The sequence below is a fragment of the Budorcas taxicolor genome, chromosome 2 (genome assembly GCF_023091745.1).
Source record: "Budorcas taxicolor isolate Tak-1 chromosome 2, Takin1.1, whole genome shotgun sequence".
NCBI classification, from domain to species: Eukaryota; Metazoa; Chordata; class Mammalia; order Artiodactyla; family Bovidae; genus Budorcas; species Budorcas taxicolor.
In genome coordinates, this window is record NC_068911.1 from 3,809,894 (window position 1) to 3,824,537 (window position 14,644).

The following is a 14,644-nucleotide window of genomic DNA, read 5'->3' on the forward strand; positions in this document are numbered from 1 at the left end:
GAGCCTCATGGGGGCTGTAGTTCCGGGGGCTCCACCCCGGCGTCCGGCCGGTCCGGGCAGGCAGGGGTGCACCCCGGTTCCGGCCGTGTCAAAGCCGTGTGGGACGTTTGGCCAGACCTACCGTCCATCTGCTCGCTCGCCATTTCCTCCTCGCCGGGTCTCGTTGTCTCCCGCGGCACCTTCAGGGGGCTTCTGCCCTCAGGCCTGTCCTTGAGGACCCCTGCACAGAGGGGTCCGTTGTGGGGGAGCGGCTCTGTCGCATCCCCCGTGGTCGGCTACCTGGGTGGCGGGGCAGCCGCGACCGCAGCTCCGGGTTCTCAGTCCTGTCCTGTCCAGCTCCGAGCGTCCCATCTGCTGACCTCTGGTTTCTGCGGCTCCCGGTGCAGAGTCTGCAGCCGGCTAGCCTGCTGCTCGCCGGTCTTGTCTTTGTGACAGCTGTAAAAATCGGTCTGAAGTGTCCTGCGGCATCGCCACCAGGGAGCAAGGGGAGAACCTCTCGTTCATCTCACGCGACAAACGCCGAGTCACGCTCCCGGGTGCCTGTCGGACACATCCGTGGGGTGCGTCCTTGGTCCATTCTCTTGGCCCTCTTCGTGGGGACATGTGACAGGCCTTCCCATCAGTTCCCCGTGACTCTCAGCCCGTTTCTGTCTGCATGATGCCGGGCCTACCTTGTTCTCTAGTCCTCTTCAGTCGTATTTAGTCTGCTGTTTAAACCATCATCAAAGTGTCCCTTTACAAACTTGCATTTTTATTACTAAAAGCATCTTTTTCTTTCCCAAATCCTCCCTGCCTTTTGGGATGACATTCTGTTCTTTCCTATTTTCTTTCTACCTTTTATTTCATTAAATAGTTTAAATCTACTTACTCAATATTTTATAACTAATGGTTCCATCTCCCAGGCTCTTGAGAATTTGAGTCTACAGTTTTCTACTGACTCATTTCAAGCAGCATCACTTCATGTGTCTTGTTATTCGGGGTTGTGAGCTCATCTCTGGCCAGATTTGGGAGACCTGTGTGGAAGGATGTCCTTCCAAAGAGTACTTTGTTCTGTCTGATGTCCTTGTACATCATCAAATTATGTACAATGTAATTTCTTATCCACATCTCTTAAACAGTACAATTCTGAACTCCAAACATGTGAGAGGAAGAGTGATTTTTCAATTCTAGGAAAGAGTATTTAGTTTTTCCCACCCAGAGCCCAGGTCAAGAGAGAGAACTGTCATCTCCTTTTACCAGGTAGCAAACTTTTCCTATTTTATCTTTTCATTGAGTGAGTCCACCTTTATAGTTTCCAAATATATATGAGGTCTCAGTTCCAACTCCCTACATCTTTCTTGGACAGCTATTAAACTTAAGTTTCTTGGTTACAAAGACTGGCAAACACCTGCAAGGCAACTGTAGCTTCATAATCAGTTCAGATTCTAAGGTCTTCATTTTGTCATTTTTTTTCACCCCTAGGGATTCCTTTTTTTGGGGGAGGTTCTCAGCTATGCATCTGAAAGGAGAATTGTTACAATTCATCCAGCACTTCCAGGTACTTTATACAGAAAGATCTTCCAGGCTAATTAATCCCACATATTGCCAGAAATGTAAGCACCACTTTCTCAACCTACTTCAGTGTGGTATGCGTGCTAAACGTTCCAGCAACAAAGCTACCAGGAGGGCCTTTAGTGACCACCATGTTGCCTAACACAATGGCTTCACTGGTCTGCACCTCTTTTGACCTACAGTAGACTCACATGGGCCTCCACGGCATCACACGGGCCTCCACGGCATCACACGCTGTGTTGTCTTGTACATCTCTGGTCTCCCCTCAGTCTAATTTGCTCCTTCATTACTTTTCCTCTAAAGTTGGAGCTCTTCCAGTTTCCTTGTTAGGCCCTTGACTCTTCTCACTGTATATGTATTTATTACCTGGGTCATCTATCAATTTTCACAGCTTAAGCATCACCTATTAACAGCTTAAGTTTTTATAACCTGCTCTCTGCTAAGCTCCAGATCCACATCGTCTGACTGCCTTCCTGACACCTCCACTTGGATGCCTCAAACTGAACACAGTCTACGGAGAACTCTTACTCTTCCCTCCGTAACCTGTTCTCTCTGGGAAGTCACCACTTTGGTAAATGGCACCTCCATCTACGCAGCTGCTCTTATCAGAAATCTGGGCGTCATTCTTGACACCTCTTTCTCATCTTTGGCGTCCAGCTCATTTACAAATATTGGTGATTCGATCTCCAGAATATAGCTGGCATTCATCAGCTTCTACCTGTTTTTCCATAACTCTAGTCCAAGCTACCATCAACTTTCACCTAGACTCCTACAATAAAGTAATTCATCTATTACTGACTTTTCAAAGTATTCTCTACCCAGTAGCCACATCAGTCTTTAACCCCTTCAGTGGCCTCCCATTAGACAGTCTAAAGTCCAAACTCCCTAACACCCCCTTACCGTCTCTCCAGCCTCACCTCTCACAGCCTCCCCGCCCTCTGACTGCCCTGCCTTCTGGTAACTCATATTTCTCTCATTCTCTCACATGTTAAAAAGCAGAGATGTCACTTAGCCAACAAAGGTCTGTCGAGTCAAAGCTATGATTTTTCCAGTAGTCATGTATGGATGTGAGTTGGACCATAAAGAAGGCTGAGTGTCAAAGAATTGACATTTTCAAACTGTGGTGCTGAAAAACACTCTTGAGAGTCCCTTGGACAGCAAGGAGATCAAACCAGTCAATCCTAAAGGAAATCAACCCCTAATATTCATCAGAGGGACTGATGGTGGAGCTCCAATATTTTGGCCACCTGATGCGAACAGCCAACTCATTGGGAAAGACCCTGACGCTGGAGGAGAAGAGGGTGACAGAGGATGAGATGGTTGGATGGCATCACTGACTCAACTCTGGGAGACAGTGAGGGACAGGGAAGCCCAGCGTGCTGCAGTCCATGGGGTCGCCAAGACCCAGACACGACTGGGCGACTGAGCGACTGAGCAACTGAGCGCCAGCAACAGCTCATTCCTGGGTCTCCGCACAGTGCTGCTCCCTCGGCCCAGAAGGCTCTTCCTGCCCCGCCTGCTGTCCACTCCTCTCACCTGCTCAGTGTTGCCAGTTTTGAGACTGGCTTGAATTTCATCTCAGAACATCCCTAACCTCCCTGCTAAATTAGCACCTATACTCTTCTTTTATAGCACACAGAAGTCGTCATTCTGTGGTTTTCAAATGATCTTTTATTTCCCACTGTAGACTCTTAGCTCCATAAGAATATGATCTGTTTGTTAACTGCTGCATATCCAGTACCTAGTCAAGTACCTAACATAGGAGCATTCAACAAATATTTGCTGACAAATAAATGAATTTGCATAACAAAGAAAAACCCTTCAGGACTTCCCCTAGTCCAGTGGCTGAGACTCCGCACTCCTAACGGAGGAGGCCTGGATTTGATCCCCAGTCAGAGAACTAGGTCCCACGGGCCACATCTAAGAGTCCGCACGCTGTGAGTAAAAGTGCCACTGCTGCAACCAAGACCTGGCACAGCCAAGTAAGTGTCTGAAAAGGAAAATTTCTTCACCTTCAAATCACTGGCTAATCAACATCCAGAAGGCCCATCTCTTGAGTTTTGTTTAGGCCGAGGGACCCTTTCAAAGTTACACTCTGACTCAGGAAAATCATCTCACGACTCGGTTCACAGCCGCTCACGCCCGCCAGTAAGAGCATCTCTCTGGCCACATGACTCCAGCACCCTGCCACCCTGCAGCACCTTCTGATTTTAACCTGTTTCTGGGAACACTTCCATGGGGCGGGGGCTCATACTCAATGCTTAAGGATGCGGAATGGCTATCCAAGAAAGCAGGCAGCCTGTCTGCAGAAGCTGCTGTCCCGCAGTAATCCAGAAGCGCCATGCCCTAGTGGGGACCCCCAGGGAACTTGGCACAGGCCCTGGAGAGGGTCATCGTGCCACGGTCTATAGCAGGAAGAATCGGATGCAACCTGAGTGCCCATGATTAGGAGAATGGATCATGGAGAACAAAAGCAAGTGGTGGAAACCACGCCTCAACAAAAGCAATGCCGCAAAAATGAGCTGGATTTACACGCAGCACCACAGGGAGAACTGAATGCTGTATCTTATCACACATTACATAGTGCATAACGTCTGTAGGTGGAAAGAAAGCTTAAACTTCAACATAGTCAAATTTATCTGCCTTTCCCCCACGGTTTGTGTCCTATAAAGAAAGATGAGCACTGAAGAATTGATGCTTTTGAACTGTGGTGCTGGAGAAGACTCTTGAGAGTCCCCTGGACCGCAAGGAGATCCAACCAGTCCATCCTAAAGGAGATCAGTCCTGAATACTCATTGAAAGGACTGATGCTGAAACTCCAATACTTTGGCCACCTGATGCAAAGAACTGAAACACCCTGATGCTGGGAAAGATTGAAGGCAGGAGGAGAAGGAGACAACAGAGGATGAGATGGTTGGATGGCATCACCGACTCGATGGACATGAGTTCTGAACAAACTCCAGGAGTTGGTGATGGACAGGGAGGCCTGACGTGCTGCAGTTCATGGGGTCGCAAAGAGTCAGACACGACTGAGTGACTGAACTGAAGCCTTATTTATGAAATCTTCCTTTTAGCTCTATAACTTTATCTCTGATGTGTGGGTTTTTAAACTGTTTGGAGTGAGGATCCAACTTCACTTTTTCTTCCCTGCACCGTCCCTGGCCATACTTAAGCCAATTCCTCATACGTTTTGTGTCTTTCAAACATTCTGCACCAGTTCTTATCTCCTGCTGTGTCTTGTGTGTTAAGCAGTGAGCCTTTGAAGGCTCCTTAGATGAAGTGGCCTGAAGTCTCCAGGGGTGGTGGGGGAAGATGCTGCCAGCCAAGCCCCAGGTGGGCACATCTGGCTCGGGGGACAGGGCTTCTAGGCTTCCGTCCAACACCCGGCCTCTATGTGAAACTAAAGGCTGTAATGTTTTTTTTTTTTCAATCTAAGCAGTGAATCAAAGAATGAAACTGGTTTGTTAGCTAACCAACTTGATGTTCTCTTTAAATTAAAAATCCTCAAGAACAGACTTCCCTCATGGTACAGTGGGTAAGAATCCACCTGCCAATGCAGGGGACATGGGTCTGATCCGTAGTCTGGGAAGACACCACATTCCTCGGAGCAACTAAGCCGGTGTGCCTTAACTCCCGAGCCGGAGAGCCGCCGCTCCCGAGCCTGCGATCCTGAGGCCCGTGTGCTCTGCAACGAGAAGCCACCACAGTGAGAAGCTGAAGCGCCGCGCCGCGACAGAGTAGCCCCTTCAACACAGCTAGAGCAAAGCCCACACACACAGCGGCGGCGGCAGCCCAGCACGGCCACAGACAAGCAATGCAGGTCCTCAAACATGCCTTTCAGGCTCAGTCGGTTTCCTAGCTTTAGATGACGGGGAAAGCTGGCCATTGTTTTGCTTTTACTCAACCACGTAAACTAAAGCTTTCCCACAGTGACTGTCGCTGAGAACAGGCTCAAGGGGAGTCTTGTTCAAGACTCAAGAGGCAGCTACTCTTCAGTAAGAGAGAAAAGAATCCAGATCACCTCCTTCATCCTGAGAGAAGTGTTATGAAACGTGAGATTCGTGGCAGGAGGGAAAAAAGGTCAAAAGCAAACAGCACCGAGAAGCTGGGGGACACAGGACAGAATTCACAGCACACAGCAGCTGAGACAGCAGCAGCCTCACCAGACGCCTGGACACCCCAGGTTAGTCAGGGCTCAGGCCTGTCCCCTCCTCCGTGGACGGGGTGGGACGGCAAACACAACCCCAGTCGGCTGCTCACATGACAGGCCCGCCCCCGCCAGCCCCTCCAGCCGGCCGGTCCCGTGGTCGGTGCCGGAGCAGCGCGTTCCTCCTCACTCTATCCCCAGCCCATGCTCGTGGGCACCCAAGCCCCCTGCAGGCCGCCCCACCGCCCACGCCCCACAGAGAAAACCAGTCCCAGCCCTGCAGCCTGGGGTGCACCATGAAGCCCAGACCTACAGAGGAGCTCGCCCTTCTAGTCTGCATCAACCCTTAAACAGGCACTTAACGAGCACCTGCTGTATGCCAGACCACACAGACACTGCAGAACGATTGGGACAAGCCCAGGGCTGATGCAGAGACGTCCCTGCAGAGAGAACCTTGTGACGCGGCAGCTTTAGAAACCCTCTCAGCCGCCCTCTGAAGAGGGCGCCCAGAGCTAAGGAGGCCCTGCCTCTCAGACAGGAGCAAGGCCAGGCAGGCCGCAAGGAAGGCACCCCAGTCCCTCAGGCAGGGCCCCAGTGCCCGGCCCGGCTGAGGGCCCAGGATACACGGCCTCGGGCGCCTGCAGGAGGCACAGGAGCAGCTGGCATACTGAGTTCCTGCCTCCCAGGCCACTGCGTCCAAACCAGCGGTTCCCATTCGAGGGTGAACTTGACCCCTGGCCACTCAGCCAGGCCCAGAGACATCTATGGTTGTCACAACTGGGGGGCGAGGCTGGGACAAAGCTAAGCATCCTACTGGGCCCAGGGCAGCCCCCACAGCAGAGACCTTCTGGCCCGGAGTGCCCCAGAGCTGCGGGTGAGAACCCAGCTCATGAGCTCGCCTCCGACCCAGGACACAAAACAACCCCATGCTCTCGCCTTCCCTCGCCACTGACAAAAACCACATGGCCCGCACCCCTCCCCGGGGTCAGCAGAAATGACTGCCGCCTTTTTCCAGGGGACAGGCCCAGAGCTCTCTGCATGGAGCACAAGCCCTAGATGCCAGCCTCTGGAAACAGGCGGGAGCAGCTCTGGCCCCCACCCACGCCACACGGGGCTGCCATCCTCTGGAAATCGTGGGCAGGCTGGCAGCTGGGAAAAGGCAATATTTACGGAAAATACACGCCAGCACTGCCCAAGGACACACTACGGGTGCGTGATGATGGCCAGACGGTCCTGGAGAGCCGGGTGGGGTCTTCCTCCAGCGCCCTCGGACAGCCCCTTCCACCGCCTGGCCAGGAGGGGCGTCCCGGTCACCAGAGGGTGCCTTGGGGGCTCCTGGAGCCTCCAGGATGCACGAGGGGGCTTTTAACCTGAAACCAGGGCAACCATTGAGCCCCTGCGCACCACATAGGCGCTCTTCTGACGTGAGGACAAAGTGGGAAAAACCACTATTGCTGTGACTGTTCAGTAACATGACACCTAGGGAGGTGGCACTTGTTCACAGCTGCACACACGCCCACACGCACATGTCCACGCACACACGTCCACGCGCACACACACACGTCCACACAGGCGGTCCATTCCTCTCGCACCCTTCTCCCGATGAGGTGGACCGTCCACTCCCGGGGCCTAGAGACACCGTCACCCATCCGCAGGGAAGGAGGCAGGGAATCTGGTGTCTGGGTACCCACCGCAGCCCACACCACCTCACAGCCTTCGGCAACACTCGGGAGACTCGGGGCGCCTACAGCATCTCGGGGCTCATCACGGGCCACCCAGGAGGTGGGGCGCCCCTTCTCTGGAGACGCAAGTGTTAGGAACAGGGGCAGAGGCCGCCAGGGAGGAGCTGCCAGAGGGGCTCATCGACCACCCTCCTAACAGCAACACCTTCACTCTTCAGTCTCTCTGCAGGCCGCGCCGTCGCGAGGCAGGGGCCCCGGACCCTGAGGTGCACTAGGAGGCAAGGGCACCTGGGGACCCAGGGGCTGCAGCGGACTCTACTCGGGGGAACGGTGCTGACTGAGTTCACGCGTGCGAGCGTATCCACGCAGCTGGCTATCCCCAGGATCCCCAGACACCTGACACAGGGGTCCTGGGCTCTGGTGAAGCTCCACCGCCCATGCCCGGCGGAGCAGGGCTGGATGGGGCGGGCCCGCCTGCAGGGTCCTCGGTGCTCGCTCTGCGGCGTGGTCACTGGCCGGGGGGACGGTCCAGCCAGGAGGCACAGGGCACCCAGGCCACACCCGAGTCAGAGGCTGGCCAGAAAGGCCGACTCCCTGGGGCCCGGGAGGCCTGCTCCAGACAGGTAACACAACCTGCTTCCAGCCCGGAGAAGTGTGTCAGTGAAACCCCACCCAGGTCAACAGACTCCTCTGAAAACCATCCCCAGAATGAATAGGCCGGGCACCTTCTCCTGCCTCAACAGTGTAAAACGAACAGGTCTAAATAGTGTCGCAGAACCGGAGACAAAACCCTGCGCCCCAGATGGCGTCCGGCCCCGGGGTTGCGCTGCTCCCCCTCCGCTCAAGCATTCACCCCTGTAACAGCGCGGCCCCCAGGGCCCACCCGGGACCCGCAGAACTGGCAGGGCCGGCCCAGCCCACATGCTCTCTGCTCTCCGTCCAGCAGAGGAAACACTGGGCAGGACGGTGACCGTGAGCCGAACACCCACCCACCGCCCACCTGACGCGCCGCGGCCCCTTCCAGGCCTCCTAGAGCGAGGCAGGCGAGGAGCCGGAGCCTCGGGAGCAGCAGGGCAGGGCCGGCCCGGAATCCACAGCCTGAAGCCAGGCCTGCGGGTGGGGCGTTTGGGGCGCTGGTCCGAGGAGAACTAGAAACAATAACATTGAAATTAACACGACACTGTAAATCACCTCTACTTCGATAACATTAGTTTTTTAAAAAAACAATAAAAGAAACAGCCCAGTAACATCAGCTACTCATTGGGCAGCTTCTCATCTCCCAGGTGCCTGCAAATCTGCACAACATCATGACGGCACACCTGGCCTGTCAGAGGGGCCCCAAGCCCATCACAGGTCCCCCTCCACTGTGAACTCACAGAACAAACCCCAGACAGTCACAGTCGGGAACTCTACACACACTCCTGCACCCTGGGGCCCCCGAGAGGCGAGCACCCAACCTCCAGATCACAAGACCGAGGCCAGAAGGGTAGCGGGCTCCGCTGCCGCCCACCACCACCCGTGGCAGCCCTGGAGCTGGCACCATGGCCCTGGCAGGCCCCAGGCCCCCGGCCATCAATCCGCCTGCCACACCCTCGTCCCCACACCCTGAGCGTGCAAGGCAGGCTCCACACCAGAGGAGGACCAGAGCACACGAGCGTTCGACACACCTGGGGACACGCACAGGATGTCAGCGAGGGCTCCAGCCTCCCGGCCCCGCAGGACCAACTGATGGGTCTCCCGAGGCCACCGAATGACCTCTGCTCTGAGCCACGTGAGACCACTCCATTTGCTCACATAAAGCCACCATTTTCATAAGAAACGAAGGAGAAGTCAAATACGACCCGAGATATATTTAAGAGTCTTTGGCGTTTGAAAAAAACATCTATTTTTCATGGCGCTTACTATTAAGATAACCAGCTTCTTCCACCAAGTGAATAAAAGCCATGCACAAACCAGCGGCCCTGCGGACCCCAGAGGCTGCAGCCCCTAAGGGGCCTGGGCTGCCCCAGCGAGCCTACGGCAGTGACCCACCGCCTCCAGGCTGGGCCTCCTCCAGCCCAGGCCCCGAGCCCGGGCACATTCCCCCATGCACCGCAGCTGAGACCCCTTCCTCCAGCAGCACACAGCCCCCTGCCCAAGAGGCCCCGGGAGCCTCAGACACTGACGGCCTTTCTGTACCACATCTGCCGCCTGCGCGGGCGAGATCCTCCCTGCCCCACGACACCACAAGGTGGCAGGAGTCGGCACCAGCAGGCGCCCGCCGTGTGGACAGGACCCTCCATCTGTCCCCTCCAGACACCCCGCCTCCCTGCGTCCCCCGAACCCCTACCTTCACCGCCTCACCTGCTGTCATGGTGTCCACGTCCTTGGCAGCCAGCTCCTCCACCTCTGACCTCTTCCTCAGCTCAAATCTCCGGGACAAGCCTTCTCGGGGCTTCCATAACTCCTGGATCAGGAGAGGCTTCTCGTTGTCGCCGAACACCCGGAAGCCCTGAGCCTGCCACGCATTCCCGCCGCCGCCGGCCTGGCCCACCACGTCACACAGCACGAACTGAGAGGCGCACTCGGGGCTCAGTGCATAGCGCTCCAGGGCCTCCCTCACCAGCTCCCGGGCGCTGGACGTGCCAGTGGCCAGGACGCTCTTGTAGTGGGTGCCTGAGCATACGCTATCCCCAAACACCTTCAGGACCCCGGGGGCCGAGAGCTGCGTGGACAGCTCGGCAGGGTCATCGCCGGCACCCAGGCCCGAGTAGGGGGCATCCAGGTCGCGGTACTTGTAGCTCAGGGTCCGGGACAGCACGCTGGACAGCAGCTGGCCCTGCCGCTTCAGCTTGCTCTTGGCGGGTGGGGACATGATGAAGTGGGTCCCATAGAACATGGTGGGCCCGTCTTCACTGACGAGCACCCAGGGCTCCGGCCAGCGGCAGGGAAGAGGCCGCGTCCTGGGAGAAAACGAAAGGCAGGTGAGCACCGATCAGCAGGAGCCCACGAGGCTCAGGAGAACTTCACCAGACTGGACGGCTGCCCAGGGCCCGCTGCCCCAGCAGAAGCCGCACAGAAGCCGCGGACACGGCACCTCGGAGGAATCAAACAGGGAGGATACAGCCAAAGCCGGTGGGACTGTAGGGGACAGAGCAGGTCTGGAGCGGCTGGGGTTCCCCTCAAGGAAAGCCGTCACTAGGAACTCTCCGAGGTCACCCAAGGGCGGAAAAGAGACGCCCAGAGCCAGGGCAGAGTCCAGCATGCCTCCCCTCAACGCCACCTGTCCCACCTGTGCTCCGGGAGACTCAGTGCACAGGGCAACACAGCCAGCCAACAGGCAGAGCCGGCCACACGGGCCAAGCGGACAGCCGCCCGCCGTCAGCACACAAGCCCCTGACACGCTGCTCCAGGCGGACCAGTCCTGGTTTGGAGGAGCACTTCCCTGGACGGCAGCACTCAAATGGACACGTGACCACAACGGACACAAAAGGGCTCTTCCAGAAGCAGCGGAGGCATGGCTGGAATGCCGGTGTCCACCCACGGCGTCCAGCCTGGCGCGGGCCCTGGCCAGGCCAGAGGGGCCATCTTGCCGAGGAAATCAGAACACAGCGCTGAGATGCCGAGGAGTGTCCTAAAGTCACGACTCTTGTGCACTTGGGGCCCCAGAGGCCTAGGGTTCCAGAGAGCAGGGTCCCGGGCCCTCTCCCCACAAGCTCCAGGTGGGCGGAGGGAAAGGAAGACATCCTCCTCCACGACCACTGGGGGAGGCCGAACACCGCCAGCTCCCAACTCTGTGCCCCCTCCAGGCAGGCAGACCAGAGAGGACAGGTCCGCTTTCTAGAAGGCTCTGGAAACCCAGGCCAGGCCCTGGTGAGAGCAGCTCTGGGCACCGGCCCCCGTGACCAGCATCAGCACGGGACTCTGCCGCGGTCACCACCTCAGCCCTGACTCACGGGCGCTGGGAGGGGCTTCCCGGGGAAGAAGGGGACCACCCCAGGCAAGAGAAGTGACTAGGGAGCTCCCCAAAGACCCACGCCCACACCGCGGGACCCAAACCAGGTGAGGCCCCCGGCCCGGGCACCAACATCGAACCGCGTTCTTCCCGGCGGGCCGGCCCCTGGGCCTCGGTCCCAGCCAGTGAGGTCATCGCCCCCACCCCGACCCCAGGGCTGTGGGAAGGAAGGCTGAGCAGCAGGCCTGCCCTCACGTTCCTCCAAAACCATCCGCAGAGGACCCTGAACTCTTCAAAACGCTCCTGACAACATCACACCCCGAAGACGGGCTTCCGCACACCCACGCGCGCCCTCCAGGTGGGCTGGGCTCACAGCCCGCTGTGCAGGCTCACCACCGCAGAGCCCCGCGCTTGGACCAGCTTTCTGAAGTCCCAACCTGCTGAAAACAGCCAGGGGTCCTCAGCCAAGGTGCACACGAGGTCTCCGGGCTCGAGTCCGGCTGGAAAGGAGCAACTCCGTCCTCCCCAAGGAAAGCGCACCAGCCTCTCAGTTCAGAGGCCGCGGAGCCCCGAGCTGGCTTGGCTCCCCAGCTCAGACCCGTCCGAAGCCCCGACTGAACCTACCACGGAGGCGTCTCCGCTGGGCCTCACGTGACAAGCACCCGGCTTTGGTTCGCACACCACACGAGTGCCTTCAAACCACCGCGCCTCCTGAGAGGTACACCACACGCCTCAGAAAATTCCAACTCGTGCCTCTGGCCACCACCCATTCTCTGCGGACCTGACCCTCCACAGACGCATGGCTCACCTCGAGCACACCCCCCACAGTCCTGACCCAGCCCCGCGGTCCGCCAGGGATGTCTGGCAGGGAAACCTCTCTGTCCAGAGACGATGTCCGAGTATAAGAGTAAACAAATACAATGCTGAAGATGGCAGAAGCCGTGTCTCAGCAGAAGGCCAACTCACAGAAAACTCAGGAAGTAATAAATGTGGGGATTTAAAAGGCCCCAGATACAACAGAGACCTTCCCAGGTGGCTCAGTGGTAAAGAACCCGCCTGCCAATGCAGGAGACACACGTTCAATCCCTGGGTTGGGAAGATCCCCTGGAGGAAGGAAAGGCCACCCATTCCAGTATTCTTGCCTGGAGAATCCCATGGACAGAGGAGCCTGGCGGGCTACATTTCATGGGGTCAAAAAGGGTTGGACACGACTTAGCAACTGAGCAGAGCAGATACAACGAAGAAGTAAAAAGCTATTTTGCACCAGAGAGTGCATCTTTACAGGTTCTGTAAGGCTCTTACAGGTTCTAAAACTTATGTGACTCTAAGTAAAACCAGAAAATCACAGACACACAGCTGCTATGTGTAGAGTCACAGAAGGGAGCCCTCCCTGCTCCGGGGCAAAGTCAGCAACATCAACAAAAAAGAGACACTGACTCACTCCCTTCCAGCAACTGCTTCTTGAGCCCCAAGAAGTCCCAGTAAACACAGACCCTGATGGGCTGGACCCATTTTACCAGGAGACTCATGCCTCCTCATGGTCACTCCCCCTGTGGCCACCCTCAGGGAGGGACCACGGAGCATGGCCACTTGCTCACAAGCACCCTTCCCCCACAACCACACACAGAATGCAGAGTATAGCCTGTTTGTCAAAATGGGACACGTGAGTTTTTTGCAAAGGGCAAGAGGCGTGCAGGAGTTTCCTATGGAGCGGAGCACGCCCGGGGTAACCAGATCTGTTTTTTTGGAAGCGTGACCAGCCTTTTCCTCTTCTGCTCAGTCCCCTCCTCTTTCACACAAAAACTTGGGGAAACAGGGGCCCAAGGCTGCAGGTCGCCTGCTGTTGCTTCTCCTGGAGAATGTTTTTCTCTTGTTCCCAAGAAAAGAGTCCAATTTCTGATGAAAACAAGCTCAAGTCACAGCAGCGAGTGAGGTCAGTGCGGGGCTGACTGAATGGGTGGAGGGACATGGCTGTTCCAACACTGCAATGTGGGATCCATTAGCATTTCCACCGGGGCAGGAAAGGAAGAGGGTGGATTCACAGGCTCTGTCTGATGCCGACCAGCCATAAATCCTACATTGACAGCTCCGGCCAGAGCCACACTTTTAAAGATGAAAATAATCTAATCAGATTTAATTCAGGCGTGCTAGCCTCCTGAGAGGGGTCTGACTTTTCTGTCTGTGGGATTAAGGACTGTCTCCTCTCTCCAGCATACTCCAGAGGCTGCTGGAGCTAGTGGGAGACACCTGTAACTAACCAGAGACGCCTGTAGTCACGGCTGGAAAATTCTTTCCAGCAATTCAGATTAATCAAACACTCGACCAGGTGCTGGGAGCCCGGGTGTCTGGGTCTGCAGCCCCGCCCTGGCCCCACCCACTGACTCCGAAATGGGATAATCCTGTTTCTTCCGCAGGGGTCCCCAGGAACCCCAGCCCTGAGTGTTTTCTTAACAGGCACTATTTTGTCGAGGGGCTGGAAATGGTACAGAGATAGCTAGGAGACAATGCTTTCAGCTGGCACACGAGCGAGGAACGTGCTACTGTGTGAACAGGAAAACCAGAATAGGCTGTGGGCGTGGGGGGGGAGTTGTCGCCCCGACCCTGGAGAAGAGGGTGACGGGCTCCTATGCTCCGTGCCCACCTGCAGGCGCCCCTCTCCAAGAGGGCCGCCAGAGAGACTGAAGCTCGGGGGACGCCGCGGTTGGGGGGACTGGATTCGGAAGGCCGCAGGGGGCGGTGGTCGCAGGTGACCTCCTGGAACACTCAGGCTAGGCCGACCTCACCCCCTGCAGCTGGCCTGCGGGACGCGCCCCCCGAGACCGCGCCCGGGCCCCCGAGAGCCGCCTGTTTCCACGACAACCGGACAAGCCTGGCCTGGGCGGCCCGAGAGACGCCCCGTGCGGGCCCAGCCGCCTCGGCGCGCGCCCCCCGCCCCGGGGCCTCGCCGCCCACCCAACCTCCGCGACTCGGAGTCCCGGACGCCACAGAGCGACCCCAGCCGCAGCTCCTCGCGCAACCCTCACTCACCTCCAACGCTGCCCGCCGCCGCCGTCGCCGCATTCCCGCGCGGCTCCCACCCCCGCCGTTGGCCCGAGCCCGTGTCCCGGACCCGCGCATGGCGCGACGCCTCCTGCCAGCCGCCCAACGGACGGGGGCGGCCCCTCGGGGGCGGGGCCCGGTGGGCGGGGCCGGTGGCGGGAAGACAGGAGCGCGAGCTCCTCCTGCGGCCAACCAGAGACACAGAGCGGGCCTCGGAAAGGGGCGGGGCCTCTGAGGGACGAGCCGCTGGCCCAATGGACGCGGGTGAGACCTGAGGGGGCGGGGCCTCCG

At 57.4% G+C, this 14,644-nt stretch overlaps 1 protein-coding gene across 1 annotated transcript in view; it reads right to left on the reverse strand.

Annotated features, from left to right (window-relative positions):
- Nucleotides 1–14,431, reverse strand: part of RADIL (Rap associating with DIL domain) — a 55,857-nt gene extending 41,426 nt beyond the window's left edge. Inside the window, exons 1-2 of the mRNA XM_052658403.1 lie at nucleotides 14,342–14,431; nucleotides 9,724–10,322 (exon numbers count right to left, since the gene is read on the reverse strand). Coding sequence (XP_052514363.1) covers nucleotides 9,724–10,258 — 535 coding nt within the window. The 5' untranslated portion in view covers nucleotides 10,259–10,322; nucleotides 14,342–14,431. The remainder of the gene's footprint in view (nucleotides 1–9,723; nucleotides 10,323–14,341) is intronic.
- Between the last annotated feature and the right edge of the window lie 213 nt (nucleotides 14,432–14,644).